Here is a 27,189-nt window from a genome sequence, read left to right as displayed (position 1 = left end):
AAATTAAAGTGATTTATGTTCCCTATCCCCGAATGCAATAGAGCCCTTCAGTGAGAAATTAAAGAAATATCTATTCGAAAATAGTTATGATGTGGAAGAACGCTGAGTTTGAATGATTAATAAGTTGTTACTGACGGATTAACTGGGGCTGTCTCATGTGCCAAATGATGGGGCCGAAATGAGGGCCTCAGACAGAAATCCTTGAAGATAACGAGACAACATTGCAATCAATGTCTGTTCAAATGTGTTATTAATCTTGTGTGTGTGTGTGTGTGTTTTTTTTACGAGAGGCTGCTTTCTCTCTTTTGTTTTCGTTCGTAGTAAATAGGCCAAGCAGTTGTTTCTGATATTAAATATCACTTGAGCTTTCTTTCATTTCATTTTGTTTTTTCTTCGACAATATGTCTAAGTTTTCTCTTTTTGCTAATGGAAAATGTTTTATCTCATCATTATGACTATTTATAGTTATATTTTGCTTACAGTAGACCTCTTATCTGATCCCAGTCTACCGAAGGCGCCTTGTGGGACTCACATTTATTTTTCATATATGTAGAAAAATGCAGATATATTTGAAGAATCGTGCAGTGTACGTACGCTATAGTAAACGTTAAACACAAAACCTCGTATTACACTCAGAAAATATGAAAATTTCCAGTTTTGAGGCTGCATATTTAGAGGCTTTAAAACCAACATTAGAGGTGCATCTTGGCTCAGAAAACTTGAATTCATCTGTAACTATTACCACAATTCGTTGGCTGTATTCTATTATGTGAAGCATGTTCATTAAATACCTGATAGCTTCATAAGTCATAACACTCATTTTAATCATTATTCTAGCTTTGATAGTCAGCCAGCGGAACTCAAGTAATATAGAGGTAATCCCATCCCATAGGGACCACGCCATTTATTAATCTTGCCTCTCTATCCAATAACTTTTCATTTCTCAAGTTGTATCTTGGGTAGGTTATGACAGGAAGAGCTTAACATATCATTCATCGAGATCATTTTCAACAAAAACAAGATTCTTGAGATGATATCTAGTGACACTTGCAACATTATCTATATGAACTCTGAGACAAATTATAGTCTAGTATGATAACTAATTCATAGACTTTATTAGTAATCATGAAGAAATTACTATTAATAGGCTATTCACCCGAACGTCTTCAACATCTTCAACTTACTTCTCTTCCCTACCAGCTTAAATTAAGGTTTAGTTTTTTTCAGTTTACCTGTTTTTAGTGTCATACATTCCTTAACACTGGTAAGAAAAAAATTCAGTTTCTATCCTCGATGCTAATGTTGCAAAAATAAAATTGGGTTACATCCGACAGTAGCTTGAACTTTACACCATGTCTTTGTAGTACACACATTCGACAATCCAGCTATATATATATATATATATATATATATATATATATATATATATATATATATATATATATATATATATATATATATATAAATATATATAATAAGACTGGACCTAGCACACCTGTAGTACTCACCTCTAAAATATCAATATGGATGTTCAATCGGTACAGATCACTTTTGGCCATGCAAGAAGTCTTCCGAAAGCTTCATCAATTACTCTAAGCCAAGGGATCATAAATCTTATAGTAATTCACGCACAACTGAGCCATAAGCCGCAAGAAGATATCATTAAATCAAGGCAGCAAAGCTGCCTTGTCAGGATATGCAAATAGATCTTGTACAGCATGAGATTATATTTCAAACTTGGTAGGGCTTTAAAGGAAAAGTAACAGCTTGCATTGTAACAAACATTCTAAACGATAAATCAAGAAAGACATCTCCTCGAATAATGTTTGTTAGGAAAACACCTAGTTCATAGTCTTTCGTTTCCTTTCAAATCCCGGATTCTTTCGACAGCTTGCTATTCTCGCATTTTTCATGCTTTTTCCGTAATTATGTCCTGGTCTCATTTTACATTAGTTTCAGTTCTAATACTCTTCTTTTGCTGATGCTTTTTATGATATTGAATAACGCGACCAGTCTTCGTCATAAATTTTTTTCTGTAGTTGCACCACATATCACGTCATAAGATGAGTAATAGTTGAACTGTCCCCAAAATCATCTCAGATCATATAGTAGGATATTTGTTGCGAAAGGAAAACTGTCCCTGAATCAGATACGGCGTCGAGTTTCTCCCAACATCTGACTTCAAGTACTGTTACTGTTGGGGACTGAATCCTAAACTTAAATAATAACAAAACTTTGAACTGGTGACCCTAACATGTTGGTACGAATTCATGAGTGAAGTTGTCTGAGTACATCAGGATTGCATGCTAACGGTAAGGATATAATTGTAATTATGGCGCATGCTGTTAACGGTTACTTTATTACTGCATGCTGATCAAGAAGGTAGTAATATAAAATAAGTATTTTTCTTTCGGAAAAGGTTTGTTAGGTTAACTCATTACCTTTCACCCCGCTAGGCAAGCGGACGTACCACGTTGAAACACGGCTCATCGCCCAAAATCTAATAGCAAGCTAATAGTGGGCCTACACTAGCAAACCCTGGATTTGGATTGGAAATTTACAGAAACTAGTGAAAACAGGACTGCAATTAGGCTAAATTTAACTCTGCGAACTTTAGCCTATCAGATTTCGGTAGGACACCCGGCACTGCCTGACCAGGTGGGTGTGCTGCAAAGCATTGACCCCTCCCCCCGCCCATTCAGACTCTTAAAAAACAAATTTGTAGTTTACTCAACTAGGCTATAGCCTGGGTTATGTAGGATTGTACTGAAAATGACCTGTTCTAAGATGAACCTACCCTGTTTTTGGGCACTATAGGCCAACCATAGCTTGGAGTATCGTTCCCCAGCCCTGCTTCCCCAGTACATATTTGCCATCTGTTAATTGGTCTTCTTGAAATGAGCTTTCTTGCCAAATACAAGCTTATATTTTTCAAACTGTATACCGTAGTTTGTGTATTCTTGCCATTATTGTTTGGCAGACCACTCGTTTGTTTCTATTACATGTACATCAAGGTTAGGTTAATAGGCATTTGGAAATAGTCTAGAGTTTTGGATAGGGAAGATATTGGTTATTTTTAAAGCAATATTTAGATAGCTATGATATAAGTAACAAAGCTATCAAGCACCAGTAACAGCTTTAAGGTATTTTTAATTTAGATCAAAGTAATTGCAAATTATTAACTGAGGTGCTTTTGAATGGGCAAACAGGGTGTGACACTTCACCATGGTTAAGGTTAAGTGAGGTGGGTTTGTAAAATTAGTAATTACCAGTATTACAGTAATTGTACAGTTTTCAGCTGCTTCTCCTGTATTTTGTGATTATTACTATTGTTTTTGTGTTATTCACTTATTATTTGTTCCAACACAATATACAAACCTGAGGTCCTTTACATTAGGAATTACTTTCAGCATAGGCTGGAAACGGCCGTTAAACTCTTGAGCAAGGTGGTTAGGCAGTAAATACCGCCAGGTAGGCGGGAATACCCTCCTGCCTGGATGTAAACATTCCAATTTGCTTTTGGCCGTCATGCGTTGCAGATGTGGTTTCGGATCTCCTTTCCTTACTGTCGTTCTCTTATTATCCCGGTGGGATCTTAATGTATTTTTGTGTATATATTACATGTGTTTGATATTTATTATTACAGACCCACGATTTGTGATAACCTTGCATAGCTGTTGTTCCCCTGCACTGTCTTGGGTTGACAGCCAAGGGCGTATTTAAAGGAGCGTAACCTAGTGGTAATGCTTCTCTCCAGTAGCCCTTTATTTAGATACTGAAGGCGTTCCCCTGTACAATCAGAAATATTAGATTGGGACATAATATCTTCGCTCCCCTACATTGATCGGGACGTAAGAGTTCGCTTCCCTTCTTAGGCTTCCGCCCTCCATGTACAGGGGCATGGCTACTTCCATCCTACATGTGCTGAGTGTTGTTTTCGACGCTTGCGCATAGAGAGTTGCAGGGCGGGTGGGAGGTTTCGGGCGTCGTCTGTAAGTTACGCTTCCACGGCGCCCTTGGTGGCCTCTCCTCTGTCCTTTTCTCTCCCCGTAGGTTCTTCCTTTCTCTCCTTCAGTAGAGATCTCTCTCCTTTGCCCTCTTCGCTCGCTTGTCGAGTGAAGACCGCGAGGGGGTGGGGTATCGGGTGACCTCTTCTTGGGTACCTCCTCTCGCTGCGTAGGGCAATTCCCTTCGTAGCAAGAGGAGTTTCCCCCTCTAATCATCTTTGCTTTTTCTTTCAGGTTGAGAGTGAGCATCGCAGACACAGCAGTAGTTGGCTGGATATCTCAGGGAATATCTCGCATGAAGGAGTCCTGACGTTCATTAGTGTTGCTTCGGGATCAACTACAATACCTGGCTGGATGACATGCTTCCATGTCGGGATCGTTCCGATTCTGTTCCCGCCGATGTGGATCGATCGCTGTCATTGCTGGCCTTCATGTATGCTGTGGCAATGCCTCTGGCATATCTGTGGTCCATCTGCTCCTGCTGTTCCCTGTGTTACGCTCCTGTTAACTCGACAACAGTCTCTGGGCGGCTCTTCTTGGTCTCCTGCCCGCAGCTGTCCTGATCGTTCCTGTTGCTGCTGGTGACTTTCATGTGACGTTCCTGGGCGTTGCAGTAGCTCCTGCCTTCTGAACCGCTTCCGTAGCTCCTGCATCGGCTGTCCTGACCATGCCTGGTGCTTCTCCTGGTGTTTGTGCCTGGGGCTGCTTCCGCTGTGTTCCTGCCAGCTGCCCTGGAGGTTACGATGTCCGCCATCCTGTAGAAGATGTCGGCGTAAAGGTGAAGGAAGTCGCCTTGTGGAATTGACGTTCCTGGCTGTTGCAGTAGCTCTTGCCTTCCGAACTGCTGCCGTAGCTCCTGCATCGGCTGTCCTGATCATGCCTGCTGCATCTCCTGGCAGTCATGCCCGGGGCCGCTTCCATTGTGTTCCTGCCAGCTGCCCCGGAGGTTATGATGTCCGCCATCCTGTAGAAGATGTCGGCGTGAAGGTGAACGAAGTTGCCCTGTGGAAAGTGACGTTCCTGGCCATTGCAGTACCTCCTGCCTTCCAAACCGTTGCTGTAGCTCCTGCATCAGCTGTCCTGATCATGCCTGCTGCTTCTCCTGGTGGTCATGTCCTGGGCTGCTTCCATTGTGTCCCTGCCTGACTGCCCTGGAGGTTACCATGTTTCGTGTCCACCACCCTGTAGAAGATGTCGGAGTGGAGGTGAAGGAAGCCGCCCTGTGGAAGTAGCCTGCTATCTTCTTCATCTTATCTTCGATTTTGTCTTCTGCTGCCTCTTCCCTTCCTCTCCCGAGGTCTAAGGGGGTCCCGGGAATCAGACAGACCTCCGTTGGCCGAAGGAGAGGAAGGCTGCTTCTTCCCCTTGATACCCTTGGACGTCTAGGGACTGCCTCCTTCCCAGGAGGCATTGGGTCTCTCGTTGCCTCTTCCCAACCTTCGGGGTAGAAAACCGATTTGCATAGCCCTGGGTTTTGTGTTTCGGGAGCCGCGGGCGCGCAGACCTTGGTCTGCGATCCCGTTCCCAGTCCTAGAAGTTCCGCCTCTAAGACGGGGGCTGCTTCGGACGCTCGTTCGCGAGCCGCTCCAAGTGCTCGAGATTCTGTGGAATATCGAGTATCCTGATCTGGTCTGGAGAATATTTCCTCGGCCTAGTTTGGGAGCAGTGCGAGAGAAAGGGCCAAGGCACCAAGGTGTCTCAGCCCTTCCTGCCAGCACCACATGCACTCTGAGTGCTTGCCAGTCTCGGTCGGGTTCCCAGCCAGGTGTCTTGATCCTGGCGGTTCGAACACCAGAAGAAGCAGGGAAGAGATTCCCTTCGGGAGTCCTGTGGGACTTCAAAGGGACTGACTCTCTTCTGGGAGACAAGTTTCTCTTGTTGGCTCTTCCTGCCCTCGGGGGGAACCGATTCGCATTCTCCTGTGGGGTCTGGCGTTTCGGGGGCCGCGCCCTTGTTACCAGTCTTGGAAGTCTGCGTCTAAGACTGGTTCTGTGCCTGACTCTATTGATCTCTTAGGAAGCTGAAAGCATCCGCTCCCGATTTTGGGGAGTCTTGTGAATAGCTCAAATTCTCTGAATCACGAGCGCTCTCCTGACGAGAGTCACAGGATGAGAGAAAATGCCAAGACACCCAGGTGTCTGGGTGCCGAGATGCCAGGTGTCTGGGTGCTGAGATGCCAGGTGTCCTGATACTGCCCGCCAGCTGCTTCAGTTGCTCGGCCGGGTTTCATTCTTGTGTCTTGAACCTTAGGGTTTGAGCATGCAGGATAGCAGACACAGAATTCCCCTTTGAACCTTCTTCTCGAGGGGCCTCGGCCTCGGAGTTTAGAGTTTGGGAAACTAGCAATAGTTCACGGCAGACGAGTTCCTCCCTGTCCAGTTCTGATTGTGTTCGCGCAATCGACTTGGCTTGGCCCCTGGTCACACTTGCGAAACTGGCTCGGCTCAGCTTGCTTGGCCCACCCAGCCCCTGGTCGCGCTTGCGAGACTGGCTCAGCTCGGCTCGGCTTGCTCTGCCTGCCTCCCTTCCACCGCATACCTCCCAGTCTGGATCACGTTCACGGGATCGGCCCGGCTCTGTGTGGCTTGGCTCGGCCCCACTCGGTTTTTTTCGAACTGGGTTCTCGGCTCCGTTCAAGTGAACTTATTTGCTCTTCCCAGGAAAGTGCTTTGCCACAGCACAAGCGCTCTTCTTCCCGCGTGTAGCAGTAATCGTCTTCGGTTGATTATTGCTCATGCTCTGCCTCTCCTGCTGGTTTTACTAGCAGGACAGTAGGGGTACTCTTTCTCCTCACCTGTTCTCTTTTCCTCTCGGTTGTTCCGAGAGGCGTGAGACAGACAGAGAGAGCTCTTCAGAGTTGAGCTTCCTGGTGTGCTTTGGGTGTTGGTCCCCCAATTGTCTTGTAGTACAACCAGGTAGCCAAGGAGGGTTTCATGGGATCTCTCAAGGCTCCCTCCATGGGCAGAGGCACAGGAGTTTCATGCTTCGGAAGCAGCGAGGGTCTTTCAAGTTGTAATTGCCCTCGTTTTTTGGAGAACTTCGTGCTGATTCGTCAGCTCGAGGATCCCGGGACAGGACCGCGACTCCCCCAATGAATAATCTTGATCACTTGCAACCCTCGCAGTTCCCGAGGGGCCGAGAGTGTTGGGGGCCACCACAGTCCTTGCATCCGAGAGCGTTCTCAACCGGATGAATTCTTTTCTTCGGAGAAGGAGTTCATTCAGGTCGAGACACCAAGCTTCTCCCCTGCCTTGACAGTATACGAATTCTTCTTGCCTTGAAGGGTCTGGCTGACTGCATTTCTGTGGACAATTCTGGTGCTATGAAGAAGGACTTTGTCCCAATTTGGATCTCCGGTTTCATAAGTCCTGAGTTGGTTCTGCCTTTCTCTTGCAGAGATTTGCCAGATACCTCAGTAATCAAGGTTTGTACCAGGGCACTGCCTTGTCCTTTGGACAGTAGCCAAGACCTTGGGGTCTTAGTCATCGTGACTCGACCTTGAGTTCAAGCCACCCCACCTTCAACTCCTAAGAAGTCCTAGGCTTTGATAGATTGTGGAACATAGCCCTCCTACCCTTCTAGGAAAGTGCACATAATCTGCGTCTCTCTCCACCCTCTTTCCCATAGGGGAGGGGAAGAAGGGAAGAGAGAAAGAAGTATCGACGGGGGAAGAAGTTTGCACTGCAGATTCCTGGATTAAATGATACTTACCAAGTCTCTGGAGCTGGCAGCAACATTGCCAAGACCTGGGAATGGTTTCCTTCAGGAGAAGTATCTATTTCCCATAGGTCTCGGCAATTCTTTTCATCCCGCTTCCTCTCCTGTGCTCCCGATTCAGGGACTGCCAGCCCAGCTAGAGCTAATTGTCTCAGTATCCTGTCATCTTGCAGAAGCTTCCCCATGGCTGAGAATGGAAGTCTGCTTCCATTCCTCTGTCCTTCTTTCCTCTTCGAAGTATGAGGAAGGAGTTAGGCTAATGCTTGATTGAAGGAGCCTTCGAATATGCTTGCATATTCCCCTCACATTGTGTGTCTACTTACGGATTCACCGATTGAGGAATAGGCACACACATGTAGGGCTTTGTCTTGAAGGTGTGGGACCGAGACAATTAGTACCTTCTCATCACCATCCTGGGCTCAAGGCAGCCTTCTGGCCTTCCGAGATTTCAGGATGAGTTTTGCGACACTTAGTGGTTCGTTGAACAACAAACCTAAGTAGTGGCACTTGTCAACAAACAAGAGGGAATCGTTTTTTTCCTCCTGTTCCATCTGTCGACATTTGCAGGTACTCGAGTGTTCTATTGCGCACTCGACCTCTCAATTAGCCAGATGCATCCCCGTTGGGGATGTATTGGCAGGCCAACTTGGCCTCGGGTTTGAGTGATCGAGACGGAATGTGCTGCTCACTCGAAGATTCACGAAGAGATTGCTCGACTGAGAAATCCCTACCATCTTTCTGTTGCCTCCCTGCACAAGTCGGTAGTTTTTTCTCGCTCCTTCATACCAGACCCAGGGGTCACTACGGTGAGGCATGCTGTCTTTCTGGGAAACTTGATATATACTTTTTTCCCTCTGTATTTGTCTGTTTTGCTAGGGATTCTCAAGCATTGCTCACCCCAAGTTACAGACAAATGCTGGAAGACTTCGCCTCTCGCCCGAACTGATAGCCGAGGCATCGAGAAGAGTTCTGCTTGACCCAACCTCCTATAGCAGCTACACAAGAAGTTGTTCTTCAGGCAGTACATCCCGGTGTGTTTGGGACTGGGAGACCTTCCAGCTTCCCTTGCAAGCATAGGCTTTCTCACCGAGTGGCAGCGGCTATAGCTGGATATCCCTTGAAGTCCTCTGCAACACTCCCTGGGACTGGAGCTGTCTTCGCTGGTGGGTGTCGTTGCAGAACTCCTTCTCGGGTCAGAGTTGCTCTTCAAGTCTGGACTTCCTCATCTTCTCTGCCGAGGGTTGCTTCTTTCCCTTTCATGTGAAGAACGTAGGCCCTTGTAACCTAGTCTTCTATCTGAAGTAGCCTTCTCCTCAGTCAAGAGTTAGCTACGGATGAGAAGCTTCTTCGTTCCTGCTGTCCCAGGGAACTGTTCCCTGGGTCGCATGTGACTCATTTAGGGTTCCTGTCTCATGCTGCACGCACCCTTATGAGAGTTGTTGGATAGAGGTGTGCCCTCGTAGGACCATCTCTCATCTTGCTCTGGCCTTGGTGTAGAAGATGGAAGAATAGGTGAAGGGGATTAATACCTCGACTCCTCCGATGTTGTAGGTGGACTCCTGAAACCTTCGGCATCTATTGTTGGGTTCGAGTTGTCCTTGATCCCCTCCTCCTTGGACTTTGTATCGATGATCCAGATCATTCATTACTTTGTCCTTTTGGCAGCTGTGGTACTTTCCGAAAAGGCTTGACACTCCTAACCTGGATGTCGTCGACATTTTCGCTAGTACTCTCTCTCCCAAGGAAGAAGTGCCTAAGGACACATTTTCCTCCTGACTTCGTGAAGCGATCAAAAGAGGTACTCGGCAGCTGATGACGACGATACCAGTACCTTCCACCTGAGAGCTAACGAAGCCAATGGCTTGGTCCATCCCTCGCATTCCGAAAGTTTCTGTCGGGCTAGAAGCAAGACACAGTCTCATAGACCACACTGTTGTCTTCCTATGGTCTTCCCCACAGGCCCTTGGAACCTTTTTTCCTTGGCCCCGTGGTGGCTGCTCAACAAGTCGTGTTTTCTTACCCGGCTCCTTCAAGAGGATGAGTAGCATCTCGCCTAAGGTGTTGGTTCTGGAAGTGAGAAGGATACCGAGAGAGACTGGCCTCTCTTCCTCCTCCTTCCCTGTCCTTCTACTTCTCCTCCTTCAGGATGAGAATAGTACTCGAACCAACACGTGCTGGACCTGGCGCTGATGTGGTAAGACTACACAACAAGCACCCATTCTATTTTTTTCCAAGAATCATAGGAGCAATTCCATTCCTTCCTCTAGCAAGGGGAGGAAGGAGAGTCTGGCAATAAGGGAAACCCTATCTCAGCTTTTCAGTACTGCCTCCGACTCTAAGATTCTTCCAGCCTATTTCGTATGAGTCACTTTTCCTCACTCATGCGAAAAGGTCCAGTACTGACATTTGATCTTGCAGTTCCTACACTCCGATCAATGTGTCAGAGGCTCGGGTACTCCTCCTTGCTCTTTCGACCAGGAGGAGTAGCCCAGGTGTGCAGAACTCCAGTCAGTTCAGGAGACTCGCTCAGATTCCTCCCTCCAACCAGTGAGTCTTCCTAATGTAAAGGACCGAGGGTTTGTATATCGTGTCGGAACAAATCACAGCTTTTGAAGGTAAATTGTATTTTTCTTAACTATACAAACCTGAGGTCCTTTACATTACATATTATGCCCACTTCATGCCACCCCTCAATCTGAACCTGGACCGAAAGGCAAACTGGAATGTTTACATCTGGGCAGGTGGGTATTCCCGCCAGGTCCTGCCTACCTGGCAGTAGTTACTACGTAACCACCTTGCTCAAGAGTTTAACGGCCGTTTCCAGCCTACGCTGAAAGTAATTCCTAATGTAAAGGACCTCAGGTTTGTATAGTTAGGAAAAATACAATTTACTTTCAAAAATTGTGATTTTTAAAATTTGGATTATTAGAAGTAGCGGTAGAGTTAACCTAGCCATGGCAGGGACAAGCCAGCCCATTTTGGTGCCTGTCCCAAGCCTGGATAAATAGAGAGGGTTGGGGTCAAGAACGAATTTATCCAAAAAAACATTTGCCAAAATTAAATATGAAATGGGCAGTTCAAAACAGATACAGCACAAGAAGGGTCACTAAAAACAGTGACCTTGCTAGTTACTAAGCTAAGGAGAATAAGGACAAGGGCTGCCCTAGAGTAAGAGCCCATGCCAGCACAAGGATGGCTTAATTTAGAACTATCTAACTTAAGAAGAAAAAGTAGAGATAAGGTTTGGTTTGGTTTGTATGTTTAACCATGGTGGTTTTTATTGGCTTTTGACCCAGATTTTGCAGTGATTGCCTCATTTCTCTCACAAAATGCTTCATTTCATATAAGTAACTCGCCAAGTATAGTGCTTCTTTTGTTTTTGTCTAGGTGACAGCCCCGCCCACTATCAGGGAACATGAAAAACAACCTGGGAGGTTTACTCGATTTGTTTCTGCCGGTTCTGGTATAAACATCAGCGCCATTTGCAGCAGCTTTTTGTAAATTTCCAGTTTTATTTCGCATTTGGTGAAGTACAGCTACAGTAAACCCTCTGTATTCGGGGGGGGGATGCGTACCACACTCCCCCACGAATAGGTAAAGTTTGTGAATACTTAAAGCCCTTCAGATAAACACTTAGAACTGCCTATTTTGATAGTTCAGACAAAAAAAAAACTCAAAAAATGCTTGTACGTGGTATTGTCTATAGCCTAGCTTACTAGGGTATTCAGTACCATGTATACATATATGGTAGCCTAGCCTACACTATAAAGTATACTCTATACATATACGGTATAGTAATTATTATTATTGCGATACACTCCCTGAACACCTGAATTAGCCCTGGTTACCTACCAGCCCGAACTATATCCCCATAACTCATTACCCACTAAGTGGGTAATTAACTGTCAGCATTACCAACGCTTACAGGAAAATCTTGTCAAATGAGTTACCTAGCGTACCGTTGGCAATGCTGCTGCAAGTCCCGGCTGTGTATGGCCGAGATCCCCAATTGCTTTTTTGTTCGCCATGCTGCTAGGACTTGTCCTACATCAGGCGAATTATTGGTTCTCAGCCCGACCCCCATTTTTCATTTTTTGGATTGGATAACGACTTGGACTGGTTTTTATTGCCCCTTCTCTCCTGGCTTGTTCTTTTCCTGGATTTGGACCTTCTCTCCCGTCTCGACTTGGCCTGGCTTTGGATTTGAAATGGATAAACTAGATAAGACGCCACCCTTGGACAACACCTCGGCTTCCACCTCTGCTTCTGCCGTGACGACGGAGCTTGCTACCGCTGGAGAAACTGCAGCCCATCGTTCGTACACAGCCTGCAAGAAAAGGATGAGTACCCTTAAAAATGACAGACATTCGTTGTGCATAAATTGCAGGAAAGTACAATGTAACGTCACATTGCGATGTGACGAATGTAGGTCATGGTCGATAGGACAGATGGAAGATTATCTCAAGTATAGAAAATCGTTAGCTTCTAAGAGCAAGTGTAAAGATTCAGCAGTAGAGACTCAGGGTTTTGACAAAGATGCCTTAGAATCGGAATTATTTAGGAAATTAGAAGACAAATTGTCAGCCAGCATGTCTAGTCTGTTTTCCAGTTTCATGTCAAAATTAACAGAAATAAAAGATCAGGACAAAGGTAATAGGGACACAGAATCTAATCGCTCTTTTTCAGCTCCCCTGCCTGTTCCAGAACCAGCCCTAACGGGTGTTGGGGGTCATGGAGAACCGCAAACCTCAAAGGTAGGATCTGCTGACCCCTGGCGCGGAGCAGGCAGTGTCAGCAGCAGATTTCCCCTTTCCCCCTGGTAACCTAAGTCCTAAGGTAAAGTCAAATTTAGGCTTGACTCAGACAGTTAGGGATAGGATGGTAGTAGATAGTCGGGAAGATAAGTTGAAGGTGCAGTCGGAGTCAGGTGTGATTAAAGTTGCGGCTCCCTTGTTAGATCCAACAGCGGTTCTTTTTCCTGCAGTGGGCTTTCTGCAACAAAAGGTAGCAAAATCGGCAGAGGATGATTCAATTTTGGTTCCTAGCTCTTCCTCGTCCCATTCAGAGACTAATTGGTAGATCAATTGCTGAACATTGCAGAGTATAATGCTGACCTGTTGGGTCTTTCTAAAGGCTACAGATCTTTGGTTAGAAATTGTTTCAATATTGGTTTTTCTAACATTTTTTAGCATGTTTTGAAAAATCTTCCAGAATTCACGAATGATGCTTTACAAGACTATCAAGGGGGAACAGAATCGGTCTATTTTCTCTCCTTAAAATCTATGGCCTCTTCTGTATCTACAGACATCTTTTCTCCTATGGCTTCAAAATCTTCTATTGCTTTTTCTCAGCCTTCCGTTTGGGTCATTCTCCAGGAGACTTTCGATTTCTTCTCTCGCTCATCCGAGCTCTCTACCATTAGCGGACTTGCCTTGGGACAATTTTCCGCAAATCTTATGACTTCTCATCCTCCGGAGCTGGTTGCTGCGGCAACTGGCAGAATGCTTGGCTGTTCCGCGTTCAATGTTCCGGCTCGGTAGTCTCAACAATCACTCGGTAGCTAGGATTACTGGCTTTGGATTTGAAATGGATAAACTAGATAAGACGCCACCCTTGGACAACACCTCGGCTTCCACCTCTGCTTCTGCTGTGATGCTTCTGGTTCGGTACCCCACAGTTTTCCATGCGAAACTCCTTTGAGCTCTGGTCCGACTGGGACGTTCTCCACCTGTATGACGTCATCGGCAGGGACTCCGGTGGTTACCCCGAGTGTGGCTTCTTCTCTCTCCCTCCTTCAGTACCTTCCTTCTCTACCTTTTCAACAGGTTTCCCTGTTCCTCCGGTTAGGTCGGGTTTTGTAGGTTCGGGTTCGGTTGCGGGTCAGCAGGGTTTTTGCCCCCCTAGTTCTTCTTCCGCAAATAGCGGAGTGTCTGCTGCGGTTCCTCATCCACATGCGACTATTATTCAGTCTAGTTCGGGGGTTGCAGGTGTTGCGGCTTCTCCGCTTTCTGAGATGGGCGTGGTTCGCCCAGGTGTGGCTGGCTAAAACGTGGCGCCACCGTTGTTGGAGAGTGCGGGGTTTGCGCAACCCTTCTTGGCTGCCCACAATATGATCGCAACTGATCCTCCAGGTATTCGTCTTGCACACTCAGGTATTTCGTGTTCCGGGTTGGCTGATCCAGCGTTTTCTAGGTGTCAGCCTGTCTCTCTTCCTGTCTCGACTCGGTCGGATCTTTCTGATAAGGATTTCTCTTGCGAGGAAGAGGATCTGGTACCGTGCCACCCCCTCAGTCTGATACCTGGGCTGAAAGGCAAATTGGAATGTTTACATCCGGGCAGGCGGTACCCCTGCCTCCCGGACGATAGTTAACTGCCTAACCACCTTGTTCGAAAGTTCAGTGGCCATTTCCAGCCTACACTAATGTAAAGGACCTCGGGTTTGTATAGTTAGGAAAAATACATTTTACTTTTAAAAACTGTGATTTTTGTCTTAATGCAGATAACTGATCTGCGCAACTTCTTCCTTTTCTGAAACTATCCTGACCATCTCTAAGCATTTTATCGCTTTTTCTCGAGCTTATTGAGAATAAGTATAGTCCTACAGAACATTTTCCTTAACAACTGATGCTAATCCAGTGCTTTTATAGATGCATCGTACAGTCTGGTTACCTTTCTTTGGTAGCACTGATATGATTTCTAATTCTCAGTCATCAAGATTTTTGTCCTCATTTCATATTCTGCAAAATGGCAAGTAAGTATATGAGGAGTCATGTCTACAGTGCCTGGTTCTTTCCCTCTCCTAAGTTTTTCTGTTACTGATTGCTCTTTTAAAACTGTGATTTCTTTCATTTGTGCATTCAGCTTGTTTTCAGCTTCTGGTATATCAATCCAATTATCCTCAAATCTTATATTCATAACTTCGAACAAAAATGTTCTGCTTAGCTGTCTTTCTTATATTTTGATGTTACCATTGTCCCTTCCCTCTTTTTGACAAGTATTTTCCTTTTTTCCGTGGATATTTCTGTTGACCGCCCGAACACTAGTGCTACTCCCTGACTACATGGCTTTATCAGCATCATCCACCTGTTTTTCCAGATATTTTCCCATATCTCATCTTGCATTTTGTTGAATCTCACTTTTTAGAATTGAGTACTTAATACATTCTGATCTGCATTCATCGTCTGAAATTATGTAGGTACCATTTGCTGTAATCTATTCTTTATTGTATCTTGTGACTCATCCAATATCTAAGGTTGTCATCTTGTTACCACATCCCATTACTCCTTTTTATGCAAGTTGATATACATTTCTGATGTTAGTTCAGTGTTTGTTGATTGTCTGCACTTCCTTGAATATTGTTTATAGAATTGCTAATCTGTTTAGTAACAAAAGTCTCTTGACACTCAGACTCAAGAAAATATATATTATTAAATGTAGATATTCTGTCAGGTTTGTTAATGGAAGGTTTTAATTTCAGTTTAAGGGTGGCACTGGCAAGTTGGTACTTACTGCTAGTATCTGCTCCTCTCTAGCTCCTACCATTCCACATCACACTTTTCCTATCTGTTTTTTGTCCATTAATCCTGCATATAATTTCTTACTAACTTTTGCATTCATGTCACCAACAACAATTCTCGTATCTTTCTTTTATTTCATTTATAACATTCTGCAGTTCTAAATAAAACTCATCTTTTATTTCCTTGGGGAGTTAACTTGTGGATGCAAGCACAATGTGATACTTGTATTGCACTATTTTGATATAAATCTTGCAAGCAGTAATCTAGTGCTCTTTCCTCTTCAGTTAGTGAGTGTCATTTTTGTATTTGGTATTAAGATCATGCCTGCTACAGTTCCATCTGAAGCAGAGTACATGAGTTGTAGCTTATTGTGGTATTTGTCCTTAAATAACAATTTATATACTCTAACATTTAAATGAAAAATTTTTTTGTGGCCTGAAAAACTAGGGTAAATTTTCTTTCTAATGATATAAAATATATTTGTATATGATGATACAAGAAGGAATAGTCTAGATACTAGTTTTGGGGCAACCTTGCTTGATGGTATGGGATTAGTGCCTCCAACCTCTTCCGTAGCAAAGTTGAAGGGTCATCTTTATGTAATTTAGAAGTTTCCATGTTTTGGTGCAGGTCCCCCATTAATGATTTGTTCCAACAGAAATAAAAACCTACGTTCTTTACATCGGGATTTAGCTTGTGCACGTGAGCTGAATCCCCATGTAAAGAACTTCATGTTTTTATGTTAGGAAAAATACAAATTTGCTTTTTTTTTTTTTTTTTTTTTTTTTTTTTTTTTTTTTTTTTACCTATCAGCATTCTATGAATAAGTCAACAGCTGGATTTTGGATGATGGTCAAGGTGTTGTATTTGAGCCAGAGCGGTAATATCCAGTAACGGCAGCTAGGTAAAACCTTTCTTTTCTGTTCATATTCACCTTTTGGCACTAAGTATATTCAATGTATTATTAGCAAAAAATTATTTTTAAATATTTAACCACTGATTGACTGTGTATAATATTATGACAGAATTAAATTGACAAGCATTAACACCAAGTACAGTATTGAAAAGCACAAAATGCTTTTTTATTGCTAATGACATTTCTTTATTTTACATTTCAATACTTAAAAAAATGTGCAGTTGTACATCCCTGATGAATGCAATGATAGTGAATTTTTGTGCATTACATTAATGAAAAATTACAAATCTTACTCTCTAGAATGATAATACTCCTGGTTATTGGCATTTTGAAGTTCTATTCTGTACCCTTTGGGTATCTTTTCTAGTAATTAGAAATAAGCAGTGGTCATTTGAACATCTTTGTGGCTTCATGGTATATCTTGGAGGTTATGTTATAATGTACAGTATTTATAACAGGATGTAAATACAAAAAAAAAAGACCGTATAGAGCAACTTGTTACTTTTTTTATGTATGAAGAAAAGTAGTTGATCATTTGCTCGCACAATTTTATACTGCAGAATTTCCTTTTTTTTTTTTTAATTATATCATACCTAGTTTTAGCATCATAATTTTCAGTGAACATTTTGAATTTACAAATGAACAAAGGAGGCTCAGATTTTTCTCACAGGTCTATTGTTTCTTTTTCATCTACAGGTCTAAAATGGAGTCTCATGAGACTTTGGTTCCTGATCTTTCTGTAAGACACAAGCCTCTGCATAGATCTAATTCATTACAACCTGAGGTCATCTATCAAAATTCGTCTGTCTATTCATCCAGACAAAAATCCAAAAACCCTGGCCGAAGCTTAACAGAAATCTATACTGCCAAAACAATAGGCAGAGCCAGTTCCAGCGATCCCACTTTTTCTCTCAGACGTAGAACCTTGACCACGGCAGCTCCTTTATTGCGATCTTCGACTTCCGGGGAAAAAAAAGAACAGTTTCTTAATAGAAGTTTCTCTGAAATGTCTTGGACTTCTTACCATGATGATAGTTCTGTTAGCAGTTATGACAATAGGAAAGATGCAAAAGAAAAGGAAGATGCGCATTCAGTGAAGGATAGTGAATCACTGGTGTCAAACCAGACAAATGAAACTTTGGTCTCATCATCAGGAACAGAGGAGGAATGTGAAATTAAAGTTGAAAAAGCAAATAGAGAGTCATCATTTATATGGTTAATCCTCAAGAATTGTTTCAAATTGTTTTTCTGGATAATTGTGGTAATTTCAACTGTGATATTAATAGTTTTGTTTTTCTCTGCATATTTTACATATGTTAAAACTCAGTGTGACATAAGAAGAAAAGTAATGTTGCCTCTGGAAGAGCTTGATAGACAGTTAAGTGAGTCTGTAATTGGACAAGAAATTGCTACTAACGTAATTCTTAGCTCATTACAAGACTTTGAAAATAATAAAGTGAATTCTCCTTTGGTCATGTGGATGGTTGGTTGGACAGGAAGTGGGAAGACGTATTCTACAAATATCCTGAAGAAAGTCTTTTCCTCTACCTCTCAGATTTTCACTGTTATACCATCACTTTATCCACAGAATGATGTCAGTGTACTGAAGCTTAAAGTGAAGGGACTGTATGATGAACTTCACCCATGTTCTTTCAATGTCATAGTGATAGATGGATGGGATGAAAACAACCTGCCTTTTGAAATTCTAGAACAACTCCTCTCTCATTTCAGAGTCGGTGTTTATCAGCAAAAGGAGATAGAAAAGACACTAATTGTTCTCAGTGGTACTCAAGGAAGCCAAAACATAAACAAGGAGTATCTAAGGTTACGTCGTGACGGAAGAAAGAGAGAGAGTATACAGGTTGATGACTTTAAAACTGTAACAGAAAGGGAAACTCAGGGCAGGAAGATGCTTGAAGTACTTAAATCGTATGCTTTTGTACCCTTTCTGCCAATGGAGGCTAGGCAAGTTCAAGAGTGTGTTACAGAGGAGCTGTCCAAGATGAATAAAACAGGTCTCTTGCCTGAAGATTATAATTATGAGAAGATTGTAGAACTTGTGATTGGCCAGTTGGATTTCATCCCAGCCTCTTATCCTCTTCTGGCAGTCACTGGGTGTAAGAGAGTCCAGGCATTACTCCAGATTTCGTTCTCCAGGGATGCCAGTGTTGCTGTCTGATGTTTAGTTTTTATTTAAGACTATACATATATAGATTGCATGGCAATTAATTATTACTGTACATTAGAAATTATTATTGACTCAAAATTCTCTGCTCATATTCAGGACTATTTTTTAATTTTAAAAAATGAGTACAGTATATGTATATCATCATCATACAAGTGTTTAGACTTTATGGTTGGGTGTCTATTTAAAGACTATTCCTTTTAAATAATAAATTTCTAAATTATTTACAGCACTTTTTAAGAATTAATAGTACTGATAAACTGTGATTTAAATAATGTAAGATGAATATTTTTATATTTAATAATATATCCTTTTATTGAAAGTTTGTTATTTTTTCCTTTGTATATTGTTGGGTTTTAAAGATTTTGGTGTTGAAGCCTTACAATGGTGGTTTTACAGGATCGGTGATAGTTTTATTTCCAGTCCACTAATTATATACTGTACTTTTATTGTTTCTTGAGAGTAAAATTTCAAATTATAAATGGTTTAATGAAATGTTAAAGTTTTCCCCAGCATCGTTGTAGCTCTTAATTATAATGGGTCATGACAGAACTATCAGTGTCATTAATGTTTGTACCTTGGGGGAGGGGAGCTGGGTAGTGTTGTAGACATTACTAAAGGGTGGTTGCAGTGTCCCTTGGCCCCTTGCTGCACCCACTTTTTAGCCTTTTACTTAACCTTCATTCCCACTTCCTTTCTTCAATCTTGGTGTCCAATCACTCGGACTCCCTCAATTCACAGCCTTAAGTTCCACTCTTCCATACCTAAAAATGTTCAAGACCTCTTCATCTCATTGCTCACTTTACACCATTTCATTTGCTCATAGTAGCTCCCAGAAGTCTCCCTTATACTGTATACTCTTTGTAGCTTCCTCCATTTCTATAGACACTAGTATTTTTCGTAGGTTTTGCCACTGACTTCAGTCCAGATCTTCTCTTATAATACATGATATCAATAGCTCAGTGAAGGCTGCCAGTAACATTCAGTTATATCTGTGCAGTTATGCCTGCACAGTCAGCCTGTGCATGCAAAATTGAACCCACTAACATTCAGTTTTGCCTGCACAGGCATAACTGCGCAGGTATAACTGAACGTTAGTGGCTTCAGTTTTGCCTGCACAGGCCGACCACGCGGGCACAACTACGCAGGTATAACTGAACATTAGTGGCGGCCTTAAACCATTCCAGTACCCTCTGCCTATGTATTTGCTAGTTTATTACCGTCTAGTACAATAAATACTGAAGATCATGCATTAATAGTACCCTAGTTGCCTTAAATAAAGCCAAAACGACAATTGTAAACAATAATGGTCTTTGTTAACATTTCTTCCAGTACCTTCTCCGTCATAGCATGAGACAGCAGTCTTATTCCTAGATTTCTTTTGGGCAGTATGTTACTGTCGTAATACCCTTTTCCTACTGTTCCCTGTATTTTGACCTGGTCATCAGTAACTAGGCCTCCAGCAGCTTTTAGCAAAATGCTTATTTTTCTTGATGGTCCTGAAGCTGTTTTTCACCTGAGGATTTTTTTTTAACTTCTTTAGATTTTGAAACTTCTGTTGTTCCTTCTGTCATGTCAACATCCTTCTGTTCATATTCCGTTTCCACATGCAGTAAATTTTTAAAGTATTATCTCCAGGTGTTCCATTATTCCTTTCTTTTCAGCTTTAGTTTCTTCATGTTATTTTTTATATATACTGTACTTGGCACTCTTGCTAGTTATACCCTTGTTCAGCTTCAGTGACCAGTGCATTAATAACACAAGATAACCTATAATAATTTTTTGCTCATCTCCATTGCTACTTTATAACTTGTATTTTTTTCCTCTGCTGTGTTGAGATTTCTTTTCCGCTAAGTCTTCCTCTTGGCCCTTGCTGCCTTCTATTTGTCCTTCCTCTGCTTCTGCTATAATGTATCTCTATCCTCTTCCTACATATCCTCTACCAAAGCTTGAAGGTTTTCTTTTCATCACTTTTCCTTCGTTTATTTTAAGTTCACAACCATATCTCTCTCTATTCCTTAGCAGTACTTATTATTTTACTCATGTCATTTTCCAATGTCCAGTTTTTGTACTTTAGGCTGATCTTCTCTTCAGTCTCATTCTTTTCTTGTTAATCTCTGATTATTCTTCTTTCTGGGGACTAACCCAGTTCTAAATAAAAAAATCTGAATATGTACTGTAGTTGACACCCTTCTCAATTTTTAATAGGTTTTGTTGTTACACAGTTGTGAATTTTTACTGGTAAAAAGACTGCTGTTGGTACTAAGAAAAGTGTATTCTTATTAGAATAAAATGATGAGACTCAACCACCTCCTATGACATTCCCAAAAATAATGTTACAGCCAGTTCATCCACCGTCTTTGTTCTTAACATGATTTCACTAGCCAGTTTTTAGCAGTTTTTGTACTGTACATATATATCACTGCCATTCATCTAATATATCTTTGTTCTTAAAATGATCTTACTGGCCAGTTTTTAGAAGTTTTTGTACATGAATATCGCTACCATTTCAGAAACATGAAAATGTAATGTTTACATATACAGCACAACTAGACCACCACCTACAGCCTCCAGATTACCTTTTGAAAGTACTTCGTTTGCCATTTATCCTAATTATTCTACTGTTATTTGTACGTTACTCACAAAGTTGTGTGGAGACCAAGGCTAGAATGGGGATAGATCCGGAGTAGTAAAGTGATTGCTCTCCATTAATGCGCGCAACGTGCTCTAGTCTGATACAGTGGATACTCTTCACTTGTGCTGGCAGCCCGACTGTGATCTGTTGAAGTGGAAGTTCTTCATTGTTGCCCGCAACATTGCAGTGGTTGTTTTTCGTAGGTGTATGCACAATTGCCGTGGTTGCCGTTTGTTGGGGCCAGTAATACGGCCATGGTCTGTTGCAAAAACGTCATTAGTCTGTGCATGCGAGAGCAGAGGACCCCCTAGAACGTAATTATGCGATTTTTGATTAATCATAGAAACTTTAGAATTCATTAATTTTATTGGCCAGGTTTAAGCAGCATTTTCTTGCATATCTGGACAAACAAGAAATTAGGTCGCCACCATGTGATGCTTATTTGAATTCCAGCAGAAAGCTGGTGCTAAAGTTACTTCGATGAAAATGCATTCATATAAAATATTTTATTTCTAAGTGTTGATGATAAAATAACGTTATAACAGACAAAATTTCGTTTATCTTGAAAAAGTGTTAACACAATTGAGGTCATCGTCATGAATTGCCAACAGGATACATATATAAATTGCTAGGTAAAACTTCGATAGTTTCACTCGCGTCGTTCGACTTTAGACCGAGTAAATTAATGATGTAAATGGGCTTCAGAACCTTTATCCCTTGTGGTAACTACGTATATTTATTGAACAACAAATCCATCACATTCAGCTATTTTGTTGCTACTGGTTTTCTCCGGACACAAGAGTTAAAAATAATGTGAGTATTGATATAAGCGGGCACCACTGCAGGCACGGGGTTGCGAATGGTGTGCACGGGATTAGTGTCATCACCATAAATGGATTTTGACACTATTGTGCCACTGATGTAATCGGGGCACTTCAGACATGCATGACGTTATCAATGATCCTGAAACACTAGAGGGTGTAATCTGGATAACTCGATACCACCCAGTGGTCTTAAAGTGAACAGGGAGGTAGATTCTCGCGTAAGTTTGGCTGGGTACAAATGCTATTCTAATTATAACGGTCCGATTTGCCATAGAGTATATGCCAGTAATCAGGTACTCCAATGGTTCTTGGGGTCTCTGCGTCAACTTGCCTCACTCACTAGATCTCTATATCAAGCAGAAGGTTAATTTATCGCCGTTTCTAAAGTCTACGAGTGGTATCTTCCCTTCATCTTACTCTCCAATGACAACTAGTATTCTGCAAAGATGTTATTGTCTCTTATTATCCGTTATGCAGACATTCATTGACTTCGTAAGTCACCGCAGAACTTATGAAAATGAGAGAACAAAACATAACCAAGAGACAAGGTCTACGATTTCACAAACACTGACGTGTGCGTGGTAAGTTTCTGAATGCCATAAACGCAGTTTTCTAGTTTGACCTCGTTTAGGGGTATTGAGTCGGTTTCATTGGGGACTAAAGTTTGAGACGGAAGGTCTCATTTCAAGAACGATTGGGTGAAACCTCAAAGTAAAAAAATTCATTAGAATTGTATTACAGCAGTTAGTTTTCTAGTGTGTATATTTTGTTATGGGTAGTAAATATATTATTATTTATTTATATCAACAATATTAAATCTGACTCTTGAATCAGATACCTGGTACTGTTTATAACACCGTTTAAAATTCTCTCTCGATAATGTTCATTTTACACACACGTGGGTGTGTGGACGTTTCAGATTACGGTTTCATGTCGTCTTTCAGAATATATTATAGCCATTAATTAACAGAATTTCCGGTGAAAAATCAATAAAGTTTCTAGTAAGAATGATAGCAGTGTCCTTGTGCTACAAATTTTGTCAACATCATTCTTAAGAACGTCGACGCTTCGCGCGCTTTTTATATCACGCCTCCTGGCACTCTCACCGACATCCGAATTCAAGTGAAGCGGCACAGCAAGATGGGTTCGAGATGCCCACCGTGACGTATATATGTAGGTTTCGATTAATACGTTTTATTGTAACCACAAAGTAACAGCCAGTTAATATGAAATGCGACTGGCCCTCCTTTCACTCTGCGCCGGTGCTATCCGCAGCATTCACATGCCATTGCCGATATGTTGATCACCAGTAGATGAATGTGCATGGCTCTACATGCACAGTAAATCCAGAAAGAACATTACACACCAAAGTAAGTCTCGAAATACGACGGGAACTTGGTTTGATGTTGCGGTATGTCGTCACGTATTCCGTGCGGTAATTCCACGTTTCTTATTTCATTCAGTTGTAGGTGGGATAGGATCTTATTGCTATTAGAAATTAGCGTTTAACGAGCAGGTGGATAAGGATAAAAGACTATGTGGCAACATAGCGGGTGCTAGGCTGGAGTACAATGACCGGAGAGTGGGAGCAGCGTTGCCACCGATCGCTATATAGCCTGTCTGGCGTAATTTCTTAAAGCTCGGTAAAATTATGCGTAACTCCTCTTGCGTTCGGAGGGAGAGGAAGTTACGAAGAATACAATATGCTTAGAGCAAGGAATTAAAATCAGTATAAGAAATGAGCTTAATTTTTGTATTCGCTTGTTCCTGAAATGATAAAGACTTGTAGCATTCCCTCCTGAGACCAAGCACTATTAACTACTGGCTCAGATTGCTTTATGTAAAATATTTGCTCTGACAGGATATGTATTATAACAGGTTTAAAAGTGCGACTATTCATTAAAGATTTATTCATGACAAGGAAAATAGCGGTTTACTTTATAACAGAGTTTATTAACAGCCTAGACTGCACAGACACATAGATTAGGAATAAGGCTTCCATGTTAAACGATACTAATGATGAGGAAAAAGGACACATTTCAAAAGTCAGTATTGTTGAATAACAAAGTAAATTTATGTTGATGGTACTTATAAATTTCCTTAGAAATACTTTACCTAGAGTGACCTTTATGCTGCACTGAAATGTGTCTTGCTTTATCACCGTATCACCTGTTAAAATAAGCTTGGTGATAATTAAGATCGTATTGAAGGCAGATCATATCAGTAAGTAGTGCATGCAGATTGCCTATTGTGTTTGGTGTTCAGTACGCATTATTTTCTTACTTTTTCAGAATAAGAAAACTCTCTCTCTCTCTCTCTCTCTCTCTCTCTCTCTCTCTCTCTCTCTCTCTCTCTCTCTCTCTCTCTCTCTCGTTACACTCAAAATTGCCTTTTCCTTCACTCAGCCGGAAAATGGTCTGTATTCTATCTAACCTGAAGGAAACCTCACTGAGTAATAATTATTTATTATCAGAACACAGCAGAATAATCATAATTTATACTCTACGCCTTGTTTCTATCTATTTCTTGCTGCACTTTGAAAGTGTCATGAAAAATATAACTTTATTACATTAATTCAGTTTCTCAATGCCAGATGTCTCTCGATTTGCGAAGTTAAGTGGCGTTGGGCCACAGTGAGGTCCGAGAGACACTATGGAGAGTCGCTAATATATGGTCAGTGGGTGACCACAACGAAAGCAAGACGCCGTTGTCACATGGACTCCCTTGACGGGCAACCCAGTCCAAAAATTTAATGCTTAGAAACTAATACAGCGCACCGAAGGAGTCTGGTGAGAGCGGCAGACAAACATACCGAATGTGTACTACATTACTAATCAATATATGGGGAACTTACTGGGGTACAATGCTCGCACGAGAAAAAAGAAACAAAATGGAGGGAAAACAGACAGACAAAATAGGAAGAAGTCGTATTCCATTGGCGAATGTGTGCTTCTTAGGAGTTGTGAACTCCTTGGGAGAGGAAAATGTTACTGACTTGTAGATTTCTGCTTTTTTTCCATTTCTGAATATTGAGAAGCAAACAACAACGGTACAGTGAAAGTAATGTTTTGCATTCTTATCACACATACACATATATATATATATATATATATATATATATATATATATATATATGTACAGTATATATATCCATCAGTCCTATTTCCCTTTCAGAAGGGGTGGTACCAGAAGTCACGAAGTGCACAGCCTTCTATTTATTTCAGCAAGCTCGTAGGGATGAGGTTGCTAGCTCCTTGCCTATTATCTTGACCCCAGCAGATACCGGTACCCATTTACAGCTGCATGGATTTGCGAACGGTGGAGGAATAAAACGGAATTACAATAGCACACTACCCATTTTGTCTTATAGACTAGTCTAGCCATGGCACCACTTAGCCACTATTTCATTCTGGTACAAATTTGGTAAAAGACAGAGAGGAAACTAGATGGGTAAAACATTGTACAGAGGCGAATCTTTGCCCCGTTTTAGAAAAATAAATGTGAATTTACTTATTCTTCATCTTTTTCAGGAAATGCTTTTTTCTAGTTGTGGTAATCAAGGACTGCCAGAAATAAGTTGATAAAAAGCAGTTAAATCTATATTGACTGTAAGTCTGGTTTGATCACGAATATGCCTCTGACAGAAAGAACCAAAGCGTGTAAATGGGAAAAATGTTTTCATCTGACTCACGAAAACTTAGCAAGCATCTGGGCAATGAAGACAATGCCTCTTTAATGAAACGTTAATCTTAAAGAATTAGATTGAAAAACGTAAGGTTTGAACGAAGGTTTAAGTAAGGGGTTGTTATCTATCTATCTATATATGTATGTATATATATATATATATATATATATATATATATATATATATATATATATATATATATATACTGGCAATTATAACCTTTGTTTTCTACACCAGTCTGATATAAACCCGTCAATTAATTCTATGCACGCTGGACATCGATCAGAATTTCACAGAGCTCTGATGTGGGTGGTATGAGTCACGTTGAGGCCAAAGAACTAATGGAATGAGTCTAACAGACCAAAAAAGGAAAAAAAACTCTTAACGAGAAAATCCAGAAGGAATTGTGATGACTTTTAATATTTCGCTCTCAGTTTCAGCTGGACGATTGTGAAGCAATAGGCCAAGGACGCTCACGATGAAGCCGTTTGTGGCTTTCATGATATAAGGGTTGGCCTCCTTATTTTCTTCCTGCCTATACTCCCCTTTCCCATCTTTCTTGTGCTCCGTTTCCTCTCTTTGCCTTTCTTTTGAATACTCGTTCGTCGTCTGCCCTCTTTCACATCGTAGACCTTCCGTTTGTCCTTGAATCATCTCCCATCATTTTTCATTTGAGTCTCGTTCGTAGTTTTTTTTTTTTTTTAACTTCAGCCCTTTTTTGTTTCCTTTAATTACAATCACAGTGACTCCTTTACTTTAAGTACTTGTACGCTCTCATTTTTATTTTGGAATCCTTGTTTTGTTTCCTTTAAATAGTATCTCAACCATTTTTTCCCTTAAATGCATACCTAGATATTTTCTTGAATAGTTATCAACTCGTTTTTGTTACTTTTTTTTTTTTTTACTTCCGAAACCCATTTTACTTTTCATTTCAAAATTTTTTTTATCATATAGGCGGGCAAGACTGCCCAAAACAAGTTCGGTCTTGCATTCCTTTAAGCTTTCCGAACTACTTTTTCTTTAAATACCGTCGTAAATACTTTTTTCTTTGAATGTACCCACCATTAATGGTCTCCTCTAAAAGCTCTCCCAACACCACTCCTTTAAATATTCCATTTCTTTTTTTTGCTTTGGGAACTTCACCCCCACCCCCTCCTTTAAAATGCTTTCTTATCTCGTACATCGTTATACTACGTCTCACTATTCCCCTTTTTCCTACAAACAATATGCTTCCATTTTCACTGTAGCAGTAGCCTACACCTCACTTTTCCTTTTTTGTCTTGAAATGCACTCTCCTCTCTCTCTCTCTCTCTCTCTCTCTCTCTCTCTCTCTCTCTCTCTCTCTCTCGTCCACTGTTTCCCCATAGCTTGTAACTTCAAAGGCCCGCCTTTCTCATGTCGCTTTCTTTCTCTTATTTTTCCTTGGTCGCATTCAAAGAGGTTATCTAACTTTCCGTGTGATACGTTTCTGTAATCCCTACCCACCGGCTCTATTCCCAGAAAAACAATATTCTGCAATTACTGTAAAGTTCTCCGTGGTTTAAATATGCGTTAATCAGTGAACCGTACAAGTCTATAAAAGCAGCAGAGTCGTGTTTGGAAGCGACTACGTTTTGGCGTATTTTTGCCGCGAGTGCCGCCAAAGCTGACGGCTTCTTGGCGTAAAATAGCTGCTAAAGTCTCGTAGCAAATATTTACAACAC

The 27,189-nt window shown here is 41.5% G+C and overlaps 1 protein-coding gene across 4 annotated transcripts; it reads left to right on the top strand.

The window, feature by feature from the left end:
* The first annotated feature begins 2,040 nt into the window (after positions 1 to 2,040).
* On the top strand, positions 2,041 to 18,664 carry LOC136836741 (torsin-like protein). Of its 4 annotated transcripts, XM_067101276.1 has the most exons (4): positions 2,059 to 2,312; positions 2,457 to 2,658; positions 16,055 to 16,145; positions 16,854 to 18,664. In XM_067101276.1, the coding sequence occupies exon 4, from the start codon at positions 16,861 to 16,863 to the stop codon at positions 18,334 to 18,336; it is 1,476 nt and encodes a 491-aa protein (XP_066957377.1). In that variant the 5' UTR covers positions 2,059 to 2,312; positions 2,457 to 2,658; positions 16,055 to 16,145; positions 16,854 to 16,860; the 3' UTR covers positions 18,337 to 18,664. The 4 variants fall into 4 exon arrangements, with proteins under 4 accessions (XP_066957376.1, XP_066957380.1, XP_066957377.1 ...); XM_067101279.1 differs by lacking the exon at positions 2,457 to 2,658 and having other exon boundaries at positions 2,043 to 2,312; XM_067101278.1 differs by lacking the exon at positions 16,055 to 16,145.
* Positions 18,665 to 27,189: the final 8,525 nt, after the last annotated feature.

This window comes from Macrobrachium rosenbergii, chromosome 56 (genome assembly GCF_040412425.1).
Source record: "Macrobrachium rosenbergii isolate ZJJX-2024 chromosome 56, ASM4041242v1, whole genome shotgun sequence".
Lineage (NCBI taxonomy): Eukaryota > Metazoa > Arthropoda > Malacostraca > Decapoda > Palaemonidae > Macrobrachium > Macrobrachium rosenbergii.
Note: the sequence above shows the minus strand (reverse complement) of the source record. Positions and strands in the feature narration are given on the sequence as shown.

What these genes read in the sequence shown, in the direction of transcription:
- LOC136836741 (XM_067101275.1), top strand. Translation starts at nt 16,861, where the DNA reads ATGGAGTCTCATGAGACTTTGGTTCCTGATCTTTCTGTAAGACACAAG.